General features: G+C 42.1%; 2 protein-coding genes across 6 annotated transcripts in view; both read left to right on the plus strand.

Annotated features, from left to right (window-relative positions):
• LIN54 (lin-54 DREAM MuvB core complex component) overlaps positions 1 to 12,816 on the plus strand; it is a 40,358-nt gene extending 27,542 nt beyond the window's left edge. For all 5 annotated transcript variants that reach the window (XM_066318147.1, XM_066318149.1, XM_066318146.1 and 2 more), the window contains 9 exons: positions 1,358 to 1,574; positions 2,291 to 2,364; positions 2,519 to 2,716; positions 4,484 to 4,575; positions 5,774 to 5,845; positions 8,150 to 8,252; positions 8,446 to 8,583; positions 9,307 to 9,509; positions 10,139 to 12,816. In XM_066318147.1, the coding sequence (XP_066174244.1) occupies positions 1,358 to 1,574; positions 2,291 to 2,364; positions 2,519 to 2,716; positions 4,484 to 4,575; positions 5,774 to 5,845; positions 8,150 to 8,252; positions 8,446 to 8,583; positions 9,307 to 9,509; positions 10,139 to 10,340 (1,299 nt within the window). In that variant the 3' untranslated portion in view covers positions 10,341 to 12,816. The remainder of the gene's footprint in view (positions 1 to 1,357; positions 1,575 to 2,290; positions 2,365 to 2,518; positions 2,717 to 4,483; positions 4,576 to 5,773; positions 5,846 to 8,149; positions 8,253 to 8,445; positions 8,584 to 9,306; positions 9,510 to 10,138) is intronic.
• SEC31A (SEC31 homolog A, COPII coat complex component) overlaps positions 11,228 to 13,926 on the plus strand; it is a 47,183-nt gene continuing 44,484 nt past the window's right edge. Inside the window, exon 1 of the mRNA XM_066318145.1 lies at positions 11,228 to 11,348. The gene's annotated coding sequence lies outside the window, so the exon portion shown is untranslated. The remainder of the gene's footprint in view (positions 11,349 to 13,926) is intronic.

Genomic DNA, 13,926 nt, shown 5'->3' on the forward strand with positions numbered 1-13,926 from the left:
TTAAGTCTCTCTAATGCAAGCACCCTAAGTGAGGAAACGGAGATGTCTGTAGGAGTTCTGATGCAAAGCTATCACCTTGTGACACAACACAAGGGCTTCACCTGGTCTTCACTGGGCTAAAGAACATGCCTTCAGAAGAACTTTCCCTTGAATTTTACAATTTTCCCAGTTGGCCTTGGATAGCAACTACTCATTTCTGTGCTAGACTTGTTAAGGTTTCAGTGTTTAAAGAAAAATAAAAATCCCAAGAAAACAATTTGTGCACATTTTACTAGAAAAACCAGGGTCATCTTTTAGAAGACCAGCATTTTTTTCTAGTAAAATGTATGCAAACTGAGATTTCATTCGTGTAGTTGCTGAAAGGTGGGCAGCTGGGAAAATGTTCTCATAAGAATTCACATCATGCTGTCAACCAAATGTAATACTTGATGTCAAGGACAATATGCTTAATATCAATAGTAAAAGATACTGAGAATAAAAAGCTGAGTTCTAAAAAAAATTAAATGGAAGGAGAAGAAGGAAGAAATCAAGGTTTGAGGTTGAGCAAGTCTGGGAAAAGAGGCTGTTATCAAACCAGTAGACTTATGAATGTGTATAAATAAAATAAATTTTTCTTGTTATTAGTTTATAGTTTGAGAAAAGTTGGAAATACAAACTTTTGCAAATTCCAGGTATATTGATACTCTAGCTGTAAGGTAGCACAGGTCTGCTGAGCTCCCTTTCTTTCAGCATTTTGCCTTTTTTCTTGATGAATTTGTTTTGCTATTTCTCATTGTTCTTGCTTCTTTCATTTCTCAGCTTGTACTCTTTCTGATGTCCATCAGTTTATGGATTCTGTTCCCTTTTCCTCTCAAGGGTTTCACAGTGATTACTGTAGATTAATCACAATCTTAACAGGATGTGTCTGGACACACAGAGATAAATTATGATGCAGTCCAGCACAGACTGTTCAGCAACATGAGCAGTTTTTACCATGTGCTTCTACTAGCAGAAATATTTCTATGTTTGGTTGTTTGATTGTGGAAAACAAACCGAGCCATGTTCATGTAGTCACCTAAAATAGTTTTGGCAGATGTTGTATCTTGTGGACTGAGTCACCCTACTGATGTAAATACTAGTTTACTCTGGTGTTTGGTGTAGAGCATTGAAAATGGAACTGAGTTTACTCTGAGCTGTTGAGAGGCATCATCCCTTTGCACCTGTTCTACTTTTGAAAGCAAGAAGGGGGTAACTGTCTTCCCTCTCAAGAGTGCAAATATATGCTAGAGTTGCTCCCTAACAAATTGAGAAATAAACATGCTGATGTTCTTTCGACCTTTGTACAAGTAACTTCATGCTGTCTGTGTTGGCTTAACAGGCTGTGAAATCAGCAGTGCAGACCATTACTGTAGGAGGAGTGGGTACATCTCAATTTAAGACAATTATTCCCTTGGCAACTGCACCCAATGTTCAGCAGATTCAGGTACCTGGAAGCAAGTTCCATTATGTCAGACTCGTTACTGCCACAACAGCCAGTAGTTCAACCCAATCTGCCAGTCAAAATCCCAGTACGAATACTCAGCCTCTGCAACAGGGTAAGTGCTGGTGGTAACATATTGTCTGAAGCCTCTGTTGGGTTTTTCTTTCATGTTTGTTCTGTAACGATTAAAATGGATACATAACAGAGATCTGCGAAGACTGCCAGACGAACTTGGTTTTGTGGTAAGAACTTCTGTAAATTCCATTTTCTGCTGCTACCTCTGGTTTGTGTGTGAAAGTTCTCCTTTGTGTCAAATTGCTCTGTAGTTGGGTCTGAATCCTGGGAGCGTTTTAGGTTGCTTTTCCCTAGTTTACCAGATTTGTGGATGGTTCATGGCCTCTCCCATCTCTTCCATATGAAGAGCATGAAGGCAGGACAGCTCACAAGCATATTGTCAAAACTCCTGTAACATGAAGATCCTTCCATGTAAATTGCTCTAGAAGGGCCAGATGCTTTTGCTGGTTTCTGTCCGTGCTTTCCAGAGTGGTGATGGACTAAAAGATTTCAAAGAGAACAGGGATATAAGGGAAATCCAGTATCCAAAAGAGGTGTGCATCCTGGCTGGTTTTTTAAGCCATTGCTGTGAAATGTGTGTACACACATTTGGGCCAAATACCTGTTTACAAAGGTGTTGTCTAGACCCAAGGGCTGCATGCCATGAGTTACAGTGTTAAGTACCTCTGTGTTAAGCACATGTGAAAGCCTGAAGGGCTGAGCTGTAGACCTGGAGTGACTAACACACACTCATATGATGTTGTTTCTTGACACCAGCGAAGCCCGTGGTGGTGAACGCGACCCCAGTGCGTATGTCAGTTCCCATAGTACCAGCACAGACTGTGAAACAGGTGAGTTAAGTTTAAGTCATGTCATATTCCTGACCTGCTTTGGCTGGACGGAAAAAAAGTCTGCTTCCAGCTCTGTAAAGAATTGTTCAACTAATAAAAATGTGTTCTGAATGACTGAAACACTGATTTCATAAAGAGCTCTTTTCTTTTCCAGGTGGTGCCCAAACCAATCAACTCAACTTCTCAAATAGTCACTACTAGTCAGCCCCAACAAAGACTTATCATGCCAGCCACTCCACTGCCACAGATCCAGCCCAACCTCACCAACCTCCCCCCAGGCACTGTGCTGGCACCAGCCCCTGGTGCAGGAAATGTTGGCTATGCAGTCCTTCCAGCTCAGTATGTCACACAGGTATGGCCTTTCCCAGAGGTGGTTAAGCAAATGCTGTTCTTGTGGAACATTCTGCCTTTCTCTCAAAAGTTCCTGCTCTGTGACTGTCACCTGACACAGAGGGTTTTTTTAGGGACCCTTGGCAGAATGGTGGTGGCTCTTTAATTGCAATTGTAGCTGCAATTAAAGCTTTGTTTTCTTAACAGCAGTTTTTATTAGCATAAATAGCACAGCATTTCTATATGCAGAATCAGTGTAGTACCATTTTGAGTAGCGTAGTGCGGAATTTATAATGCCAGCTTACTCAAATCACTTAGATCTCAACTTGGAATTTCTAATCACCTAGGCTCTCTGCATATTGGGTCACATCTTGATACACAGTTTGCTTCATCACTTGAACAATCATAACCTAGACTTGAAAATCATCTGAAAGAGTACAAGTCACTTGGTCTTTTGGAGGAAGCAGATGTCACTAGAGGTGACCCTGGCCACTGGGGGTCACAGGGCTCAGTGTCCAGCAGCAGTTCCAGTCCAGGTTCATCACCCAGGACTTGGAACAGCTCGATTTTATAAATGCTCTGTGTGCTGTTACACTTCCCTGTTCCCTGACAGTCACCACCACCTGGTTGTCTGTGTGCCTGAAACCTCCATGGCCAGTAAGGAACAGACTAATTGGCCTGACTCCTGAGACCTATAGTGAGGAGAAAAAGAAATCCTATGGGTTAGTCTGCTTGGTTCACAGGACCTTCAGGGCCTGCTGAGGAGAAAGGGAGCATACATGTGACCCGCTTGGTCACAGAGGGTAACTGCCTTCATTATAAAATGGTGTTAGTTAATGCTAAGCACATTGCCAGGGGTCAGAAGCAGCTGCTACCAGTCCCCTCAGCTGAGGCCTAGGGATTATTATTTTGGTTTTTTGCCAAGGTCTGACCAACCTTCAGGATGAAAAGGAGAGTAAATGAAATGTTCTACTAAAGGCTGAAGTTTGTAGAAACAAAGGCTCTGATAGCTGCTGGCATTACTGGTACCAGACTGGTTTCTGGTTGCCTTTTGGTTTTGTCACATTTGCAGTTTGACCCTGAAGATTGTTTCTGTGTCCTTCCAGTCTAGTTCTGCAAATTTTACTTAAAACTAGCATCTGTTGGACCTCTCCTCTGAGGTTTGTGTTCCAGTCACAACCTGTCCCTGTTTGCCTGGCCCCAGTAGGTCTATATCTTGGTATGTGCCAATATGTCCCCAGAACCTGTCCCAACATAAGGAAACAGCTGCTTGTAGGTAATGCCAAAGAAGGTAGTCCAGAGCAGGATTGTTTGGCAGGTTTTTATGAGGTTTTGTTTTTTTTTTTAATGTGAAAAATAAATGGTGGGTTCAGGTATGCAGAGGAGTTGGAATGCAAACTATTTTGCTTACTTTCATAGTAAGTGGCTTGTTTATAAAGGAAGCTACTAATTTGTGCAGGAAGTGATTCTGGTCTTTCAGGGGAAAATGAACATGTTTTCAGGAGCAGGAACTGTTTGTGGTCTGCACGTTTCTATGTGTTATCCCTGTCATCTGTATGGCTCTAGACACTGTTACAGACAACAAAAAATATAATCTAAAATAGTATTTTTGTGCTAAGTATGGAGGCAGGAAGTTGCCACCTGGTCCAAGTTCTATAAGTGTCTAAAATTGTTCTTAGAGGCAAGTTATTTTTATAGGGATATCTGGAAAGCTAATTTAAGAACTAGCAACACATCTTCTTGTGTATAATTTCTTTCATGTCAGGCATTAACCTTTTTGTTCTGTTAGCTACAGCAGTCATCCTATGTGTCCATAGCGAGCAACACTGGCTTCACAGGGACATCCAGTGTCCAGTCCCAGGCACGGCTGCCATTTAACGGGTAAGAGTTTGGGAAAAACATCCCAAAATCTGTAAAATAGACTGCTTGAATAAACATCAGGCCTTGGAGTTTGGTTTGGGGAATTCTTCAAGACACTCTAGTGTGCTATGGTGTGGTTATTACCTCTGACTGAAGGGTGTGGATCTCTGACATTTGAGCCAGTCTCTTGACCAAAGCTGTGTTTCCCTTTCTGTTTTTTGAACTCATGTTGCAGGAAGTTGACCTGAAAGCGCCCTGTTGCTCATTTTTTATTTGCAGCAACAGCTGTGAGCTACAGGCCTCGGCTATTTCTCAACATTGCTGCAAAGAGGTTCTGGACAACATATGAACTGGCTGCTTAATACATGCAGAAATTCAGGCAAACAGCAAAATGGATCCTTAAAGGAGGCTTTGGGTTTTTTCAGTCGTGCGTTTTTCCTTTAAGGATGAAAATAACAGCTAACATAGATTATTTTCCCTTTGCCAATCCAGCAGGCTTAGCTGTTCTGCACAGTCCTTTTGTGTTACTGTTTGCTGGAAATTGTGAACATGAAGGTGCTTTTTGTTGCAGCAACCTCAACTGATGCAAACTAATCCCAAATCCAGATGCAGCTATTCAAATGAATGGGTTTGATTTAATCTCCCTGGTATTACTTGCAGAAATTGCTGGATAGCGATGGAGCAAATCTCATCAGAAGCGATTAGTGTCACAAAATCCATGTTTTAGGAGCAGTTAAAGACTGTGTCTACTATAAAATTTATCTGAAAACTGAAGACCGTGGTTTGGCTTGCTTTCCCATTATTCCAGAGGGGATATTTCTTGTTTTCTGGGAATTTTTAAATTCCAAGTGGAACAAAAGAAGAGGCACAATCATGTTGTTTGAATTTTGGTTGGATCTGATCCCATTGCACTTGAAGGGATTCTGGGAAGGTTTCCCTGATTCCAGTTTTTTAGTTATGCTTCTTCTAGCTTTAAAGCCTAATTTCTACTTCAGGCATGCATCCAAATTTGCAGCAAATAATCCTTCTCTTTCTGGGTTGGAAATGCACTATTTATAATAACTACTTAAACATAGTGAGCCAAAAACCTAATGCAAGGTTATGAAGTATATAAAAGAACATAAAGGATTATAAAGATTTTTTTCCCAAGTTTTTATTATAAATAAAAAATAAACTGATAAAACCTGTGTGTATATAAATGCTCTTTTCCCCCCCACAGAATAATTTCTTCTGAGTCTGCAAACCGCCCCAGGAAGCCTTGCAATTGTACTAAGTCTCTGTGTTTGAAATTGTAAGTACAGCTTGGTACAGGTTTTGTCTCTTAAGCCTTATTTTTAACACCATAAATGTGTGCCAAGTATTAGAATATAATGGTTTTAAGTGTGTCGCAAATTTTATGTGTGGATGCTGATTTAAGGTGGATATTGGTGGAGATGTTGCAGAGCCTGTGTAATTTTGCAGTTCCTGTGAGCTATATGGACCATAACATTTAAAAATGTCTAATTTTGCATCATGTAACTTGTTGCATGATGGAGCCAGTTCCACTCAGCAGTTCTGGTTGCCTTGTTGGTACCATGAGTAAAATGGTGTCTCATGGTAGAATTTGTGGGCATTTACTATACTTTGGTGAAGTGCATCAGTAATACCGTACTGGATCAAATACTTCAGAAAAATTAGGCTGTGTATGTTTTATTAAAGGATTGAATAGACAAGTGATTCTTCACTGATAGGTCTGCCTCTTGCTTATCCATGAGATATTTTGCTTTTCCATTCTATGTATTTGTAAAAATTGGACACAAAAGCATCTGGAGCTAAGGAGAGTTTCTTCACCTTGAGGCCAAGTCAATTTACTGATACTTTTGGGAGAGGAATGGGAGGCTATACTGAAATTAGTCAATGGTTCCCTGAATCGTAGACAGTGAAGACGGAATCAGGGGTGTGGTACTCAAAGGGGAAGTGATGCAATGGCACCTGAACCCAAGTGTGTTTAAATTCTTAAGCTTGGATATCTTCTTGTGTAGTGCACCCCTCCATGGGGAGGTGTGCCCTGTGGTTCCCAGTCTCAGACTTGTCTGTTGCATAGCAGGAAGTATCTGCTTTTCAGATATTTTACATACATGACTGACCTCACAGTGTCCAATGTTAGATGTGTAGGGGTTCAGGTTTTGGTGCCTGAATGTGCCCTAGAAGTTCTGGGAGCATTGCTGGGAATACTTCACACCTTCAGAATGCTGTTAGGAAACAAACTGTTCTTGTAAATCTTGATATTATGTATTCTGGGCATTGATGCAGAACAAATGGTTAATTCACTCTGGCATAGGGTGCTTTCTCACTAGTAAAACCTTTTTTCTGTCTGGAGTAGAACTTATTTTTTCCCAAATGCTCGTGTAAGTAGGCACATAGCTTATTCTACTAAGAAGTCAACTCAGTTATTTGCTCACTTACATTCTGCATTGATGCTGGCACTGTTTTTTTTTTTTTGAAACCATGGCTAATCTACCACTGAGTTTTTAAAAAGAAAGGAGATGTGTTACAGGTTGTAAAAGCTTTTGATTTAGTTTGTTCCTGGGACCATTCAAGATGCTAAAAATCTCCAAAATCCAGTTCAACCTCATGAAGGGTTGCAGTGGGCTCCAGCGCAACCCTATTCTAGTTTATGGTAGTGCAAGGCTGGGCAAGCCACAGAAAGCCAGTTTAGCAATAGGTTTAGGCTCAAAAAACAGACCATACACCCCCAGCAGGATTTGAAAAACAAGTGAAGAGGGTCAGCAGTTTATAGCTATTAGCTGGAGGTGGTCCTGGAAGCCTTGAAACACGTCAAGAGTTTGTTGTGGCCTAAAGCCATGCTTGAGCTGGGGATGAATGTGGTATTTCCATGTGCGTCTGTGCACTGGTGAGATGTTGTTTTTGATGGGAGGCACCAGAGGTACAAGAGAGGCGTGGCAATGTGATTGGCTTTCCCTGTCCACGTTTTGCTGCTTTTTGTTCATATATTTGTCCCTTATTAAAGTCAGCTTTATCTTCATTCAGATCCTTCCCCTGATTACCTGTGGTTCAAAGCCTCTGAGATGTACCAATTGTTATTCCCTTTCTATTCTTCCATCCCAGCTTAAGGACAAAACTAACCAAAAAAAGCTCCTTGCTGGGTTAGTTTGCCTGTTAGCTGTCACTCCAATTGCTTGCCTTTTGTTTTGGCTAAGGGCACCTGAGGGCTAACTTGGACTAACTGGGTCGGGAGCTGGCTGTGAGGTGGCTGCAGCAGACTGGCCCTCAACATGTGGGTGACCCAAGGGTCACTCTTGGAAAACGTCTGATTAGCTTCTCTTGCTGCTTGGGGGACCTCTGCTATGTGATGAGCTCAGGTGGACACCCTTGAGTTCCACCTGTGTCTTTAGACAGCAGCTAGACTGGCACTAGAGGATTTTGGCTCTGCAGCAAGGCTGGTACCACTTGTACATGTGGAGTTGAGCGTAGGGTGACCCTTAGCCATATTGGTGCCAGAGTAGGAACTTGTGCTCCTGCAGTGTTCCAGTGAGAACTCACACACAATGTCATGCTCAACGTGTACAAATGCCTTCTGCATCTTCTGTTTCAGGTATTGCGACTGTTTTGCTAACGGTGAATTCTGCAATAACTGCAACTGTACGAATTGTTATAACAACCTGGACCATGAAAACGATAGGCAAAAAGCAATAAAGGTGAGGGGCCTCTTTCCCTGCCCCCTGGGATCAAAGTAATTCAGCTTCTTTTTTCTGAAGCTCCAGAGCGGGGCAGAGTGGGTGTATAATGCCCTGATCTCCTCCCACATGTGCAAGGCTTAAGTTCTTTTATTGCACCTCTGAATTCTGCTCCCTGCATGCAATGACTGACCCTTTGGGTCTGCATTGACAGGCCTGCCTCGACAGAAACCCTGAAGCCTTCAAGCCCAAAATAGGGAAAGGAAAGGAAGGAGAATCGGATCGGAGGCACAGCAAAGGGTGTAACTGTAAACGCTCGGGATGTCTCAAAAACTACTGCGAGTGTTATGAGGTATGAAGCATTATCTCATTTGAAAAATAGTAGCTTTTTCCCTTTAGTGTAGTGACTTCTCTCATTTGGTTTGTCTCTTCCTTGTATTGCTGTAATGTTTTCTCTTCTGTTTGCTTCCATTCCTATAATGTTACCTCTTCTCCCAGCAGTTTGCACATAGAAAGACATGCACATGGAAAAATTGGTTGCTATTCTTCTGTAATTTTAATTTTAAACAATTTAGCGACTTTGAACTTAGGCTTGGATTTGTTCTTTATTGAATAGCACCATTTCCTAAAGAAATCTACTGCACCATGTCGCTAGGAGGAGTTGAAGCAGCATCCCACAGATGCTGTGGGATAGACTGTGTCTGTGGGATTCAAAAGCAAAATTTTTGTTATTTCATCTGCTAACTGATCAGTCTGTGGATGTAGAGACAGTGTAGACTGACCTTTCTCAAAACTCAGCTGTCTAAATTCCACTGCAAACTGGATATTGATGAAGAAAGGGATGAGTAGGAAACCACTTACTTATATTCTCTGCTCTGATTCTATGATTCGATTCAAGTATACATTCTAGGAAGACATCTCAACTTGAGGTAAGAATTTAGAGAGAAGACTACTGCTTGGGAGTTTGTTCTAGTGGTTAATTGTTAAGAGATTAAAATAAGATATCCTTTTTGTTGTGGTTTCTCATAAGGGGAGTCAAACTTGCAACAGGTTTCTTATGTTTTGTTTCTTTCAGGCAAAAATCATGTGTTCTTCCATATGCAAATGCATTGGCTGTAAAAATTTTGAAGAAAGCCCAGAGCGAAAGACATTGATGCATTTAGCAGATGCTGCAGAGGTCAGGGTCCAGCAGCAGACTGCTGCAAAGACCAAGTTATCTTCCCAGATCTCAGACTTGCTGACAAGGCCGACACCAGCGCTCAGCAGTGGTGGTGGGAAGTAAGTTGATGCTGCACCTCTCTGAGTTGTTTCTAATGTGGGTTTTTGATGTGTGTGACAGGTATGTCCCTGTCATCTCTGAGCCTTGTCTGTGTAAGCTGTAGAGGCGGGAGCAGTCAGGTGAAGGGAACGTTTTGTTCCTGTAACAGTCGGGATTCTGACCCACCAGTGTGGGCTCGGTATTTTCTGAGCTGGAGAAGAGCTAACTTTTCTCAAGGGAAACTTGTCAAGAGTTTTCTTTTTCCCAAAACAATCTTGTGTGACCAGTATTCCTTTCCCATAACAACAGATGTTTGCTACTTCTGTTATTTAGCCAATGGGAAAGGTGTCAGTCCTATGGACCAATAACCTGCCTTTTAGTGCAGCAAGTTATAGAATAGCTGAATAAAATTGTAAATAATTCTGATTTCTATTGCCTTCTGACTGCAGTCAAGAATGTTTATTTCATGTCCTGTCATGACACACCAGTTCATTTGGCTGTCAACTGAGGCTTATTCACCATCCAAAGACTCTTGGAAGCAATGAGACAGATGAAATCTCATCGGTCCTCAGACTAAAGAGTTGCCAGCCCGGGAGTTTGGTGTTTTGCATGTTTTTGCAGACACTAAGTGGATGTTTGTTTGTTTCAGGCTGCCCTTTACATTTGTCACCAAGGAGGTGGCCGATGCAACCTGTGAATGCCTCCTGGCCCAGGCAGAGCAAGCGGAGAAGACGGGCAAGTCCAAAGCTGCAGCAGAGCGCATGATCCTGGAGGAGTTTGGCCGCTGTCTGATGAGGGTCATCAGCTCTGCAGCGAAATCCAAAGGTGACCCTTGTGCCATGAACTGCTGACTCATGCACATGAGCCACAATGAAGCGGACTGAACAGAACACTTAAGGCACAGGGACACTTTGGTTTAGCATAAAGGATTTAATAATATTTGTTAATTTGGTGCTTGTTGTAAATTAACCCGTGTAAGATTGAAACAAGAAATCCTTTTATAACAAGATGTAGAGCCTTTTAAATCTTAGCTAAATCCTCTTCGACGTAAGACAATGCCTAAAGGTCAGTTCTTCTTCCCAGTGTACAGCTTTTACCTTGAGTTTCTTAAAAATTAGATGTGTTCTCCCCTTTCCCCCAGAATAATTGTCTGAAGGGCATATATAAATTATTATAATATATATTATTTACAGTGTATGGATTTGCATCACTGTGCATACAGGAAAACACAGGTGATGTCAACAGCCAGGTCATGCTTTTGCTGGCAGGGCTGCAATATGGAGGTACCAGTGTATCCAAGGTAATTCTGAAAGGAAATATGTAGAAATAAGCAGCTAAATGGAAGGTAGTACTTGTATTTAGGACCTGACACAGCATGTCGCTTTAGTGCACAGAGCACTGTGAGATACAGAGGCAATAATACAGAGGGGTTGCTTGCAGACTTAGCACTGAGCAAGTCATGGAGAAGGTTTCTGGAGCAGGGCCCAAGGAGTATAGAGGCAAGCGGTATTACGGAGAATTTTTGATAGGAATGGGGCAGAGTGCTCAGGTGTTTCTTAAGCTGGAACTTGAAGGCTAAGACAGTGGCCTGTCCTCTGAAGTGAGGAAGAGCAGCCACACCACAATGCCAGACTGTCTGCCCACTGTAGTGTTACCCAAGTGTGTAGCAGATTGATGCTGTTGTTTAGGTGAAGCTTGGTTTTTGAGGTCTGCAGCAGCCTAATCCTTTACTGGAAGTAGGGCTGTGCAGTCTGTTGTGTTTTCTAGGATCAAGCTGTAACCCTGGTAAAGTGTTTAGGCCTCAGAAGCTGAAGTCATGGGAGATGACAATCTGCACCTGAATCAACTTGCAAATGCAGGTAGGGATCATGTTCAGCCTGGCTGTGGGTGGTTCAGGATGCTGCTTCTCTCCATGCTGGCAATTTACTTGGCATAAGGGCTCTTTTAGTGCTGTTTGGAATAATTGTGAGAGCTGTGATGAGAAAGTACTAGCACAGAATCAGGATTGCTTCAAAAACACAGATCCTTTTACACTAAATGGGAGCAATCAGGCAGGGGATTTTTTTCAGTATTTGTTACAGGCAATCTCAGATCACATTTTTGATAGTGGAACACATTTGCAGAATTAACCTGGTGGGTTACTTACCTATCATGAAACATCCATTAACCATGTTTAATCACAGGCATTGTTATTACCTGTCTCACTGCAGCTTGAACTAGCTATGTTTTTTCCAAAAGGGATTTTGTATTCCTTTTATAAAACTGTAAATATAGAGAAATGCAGGGTCAGGCTGGGGAGAGGTAGGGGCTAGGCACACCAGCAGCAGAGATATGTGCCTCTGTGTGTGAAGGCAATGGGGTGGGAGAACGCTTCACCTCCCAGCCCTGTGCACAGAGCAGAAGGCCCTTGACCCTTCTCTGGTGCCTCCTTGAAGCGCCTGGGAGGCAGCCAGCAGCAGTGGTGGGCTCACAGACCAGGTCTGAGCTGCCAGTCACTGTCTGAAAAAGGCTCTGTCTGCCAAGGACATCTCCCTGAGCATAAATAGCCGTGTTTGTGCAAATCTCTGAAAAGGGAATCCACCTCTCGTGTAAGTAAATGCCACATTTTTTTCATTATTAGGACTTGGATTTACTAGAAAATCAGTGCAGTAACTTTACCTGTAGATAGTGCAGATATTCCGTTCCCTTCTAGTGACTTAATATAGTCTGTCCAGTAAGATTTGTATAAATGTAAATTAGTGTAAGTGAATAAAGTAATACCTACTTACGTTATTTTTCAAACAGATTGCAATATGCCTTTTGTTTAGACTTCAATCTGTGTTAATTTTGTATATATTCAGTGTCTTACTCTAAATTGCACCTTTTGTGATGTGTATTTATATACAGTGTGCAAAAGCACTTGTGAAATTTAGATTACAGTTGTAATTATGTATGATGGCATTGCTGGAGAATATTTTGCTTGTAAAGACTTTGAAGGTGCAATCAAATGCTCTTAGTTCTTCTATTTTGTTTTGAACAAGCTTTCTCAAATATTAAGCTTGGATTCCTCTTTCCCTTCTCCCTGGCGTAGAGCGTATTAATTGGTTTTTGTACTTCCTTAGCCATTTGCATCAAACTGCTGGACAAGATTAACAGTCAAGTTCATCCAGTTACATAAAAAATAATTGGGAATGGGGCAAGGGTTCATTTTATAGTTCTGTTTACATCCAAAAGTAGAAAATTAAATTTATATTTACAAGACCTATTCAAAGAATACACTTTTCTATATTGTACAAATAAAACAGTCAGATAAATCACAAAAAATAAACATTTATACTATTCTGTAAATACGATTTTTTTGCACTCCTTTGCTTCTGCACTGACAAATATACACAGAAGGTTTGTCACTGAAATACCAAAATAAATTAACACTAGGTCCACTTCTGATGCAAGTACTGGCTTGAATTTTCAGTATGAGACCAGATGCTACCAGAGATAAATAAATATCCCTTTGTTATTGGTGTGCTGTCATGCACAGCACGCCATAGCACAGTTCACAACTACTCCTCTCAGAGGTGGAGGCAGTGCAAGTGTTCCAACATTACATGATTGCAACCAATCTGTCACTGGGATTTCAGCAACATTTTGCCAGTTGTCCCAAAAATCACATACAGAGGGGAGGGAATAGTTTCCTGCAGAGTCTCTTGTAGCTGGAGTGGCTCCATGACAGTGATGGCTTCAACATGGGCTTTTTTTGCATAGATATTTGGATTGGGGGGGAGAAAAAAGCCCAGAGGTTCTGGTTTGTTCCTCCCAGCAGTGATTGTATGAATTTCTGTGGTGCTGCTGCTCTCAAAGCAGAACTTGAGGGATTGAGTGCAGCACAACTAAGGGGAGGAGGAGAAACCCAAACCAACCAGAGTGAGTTTTGTCAAGTCACTGGTAGGCAGAAAGGCACCTTTAATGTTGTTACTGCCTTAGGATGTGGCAGATCACCATTTTTCCTCCCAGCTTTATCATGGACCTTGAAAGTGACTGAACAGCAGGTTTTGTGGGAATTGGTTCTTTGATCTCTATGGATGCAACTCCTGTTCTGCATGGCAAAGGGAAACCTCTTAGCAGCACTTCTGCCAAACTTCACTATTCCAGGCAAAGCACTGGAGGCAGCTTCCCTGCCATGGAAATTAACTGAAGAGGCCTGTCCTACTTGGAGGCATCAAAGCTATGGCTCAAGTGACCAGTGGAAACATTGAAAGGAGGGTGCCTTGTGCCCTGGGCTGCAGGCCAGCCCAGGGAGGATGGGGCCATGAAATGGGAACTGAAATGCTTGTCCTGCTGCAGCACCCCCATGTATTCCTGCCTCTGGAGGAGGGTGTTGGTGCTCCTGGATGCCACTGGACACAATGATCTGATCACAGGCTCAGGACTGCTCCAGAGGATCTAGACTTGACCAGCACC

This window comes from Sylvia atricapilla, chromosome 4, assembly GCF_009819655.1.
Source record: "Sylvia atricapilla isolate bSylAtr1 chromosome 4, bSylAtr1.pri, whole genome shotgun sequence".
NCBI lineage: Eukaryota > Metazoa > Chordata > Aves > Passeriformes > Sylviidae > Sylvia > Sylvia atricapilla.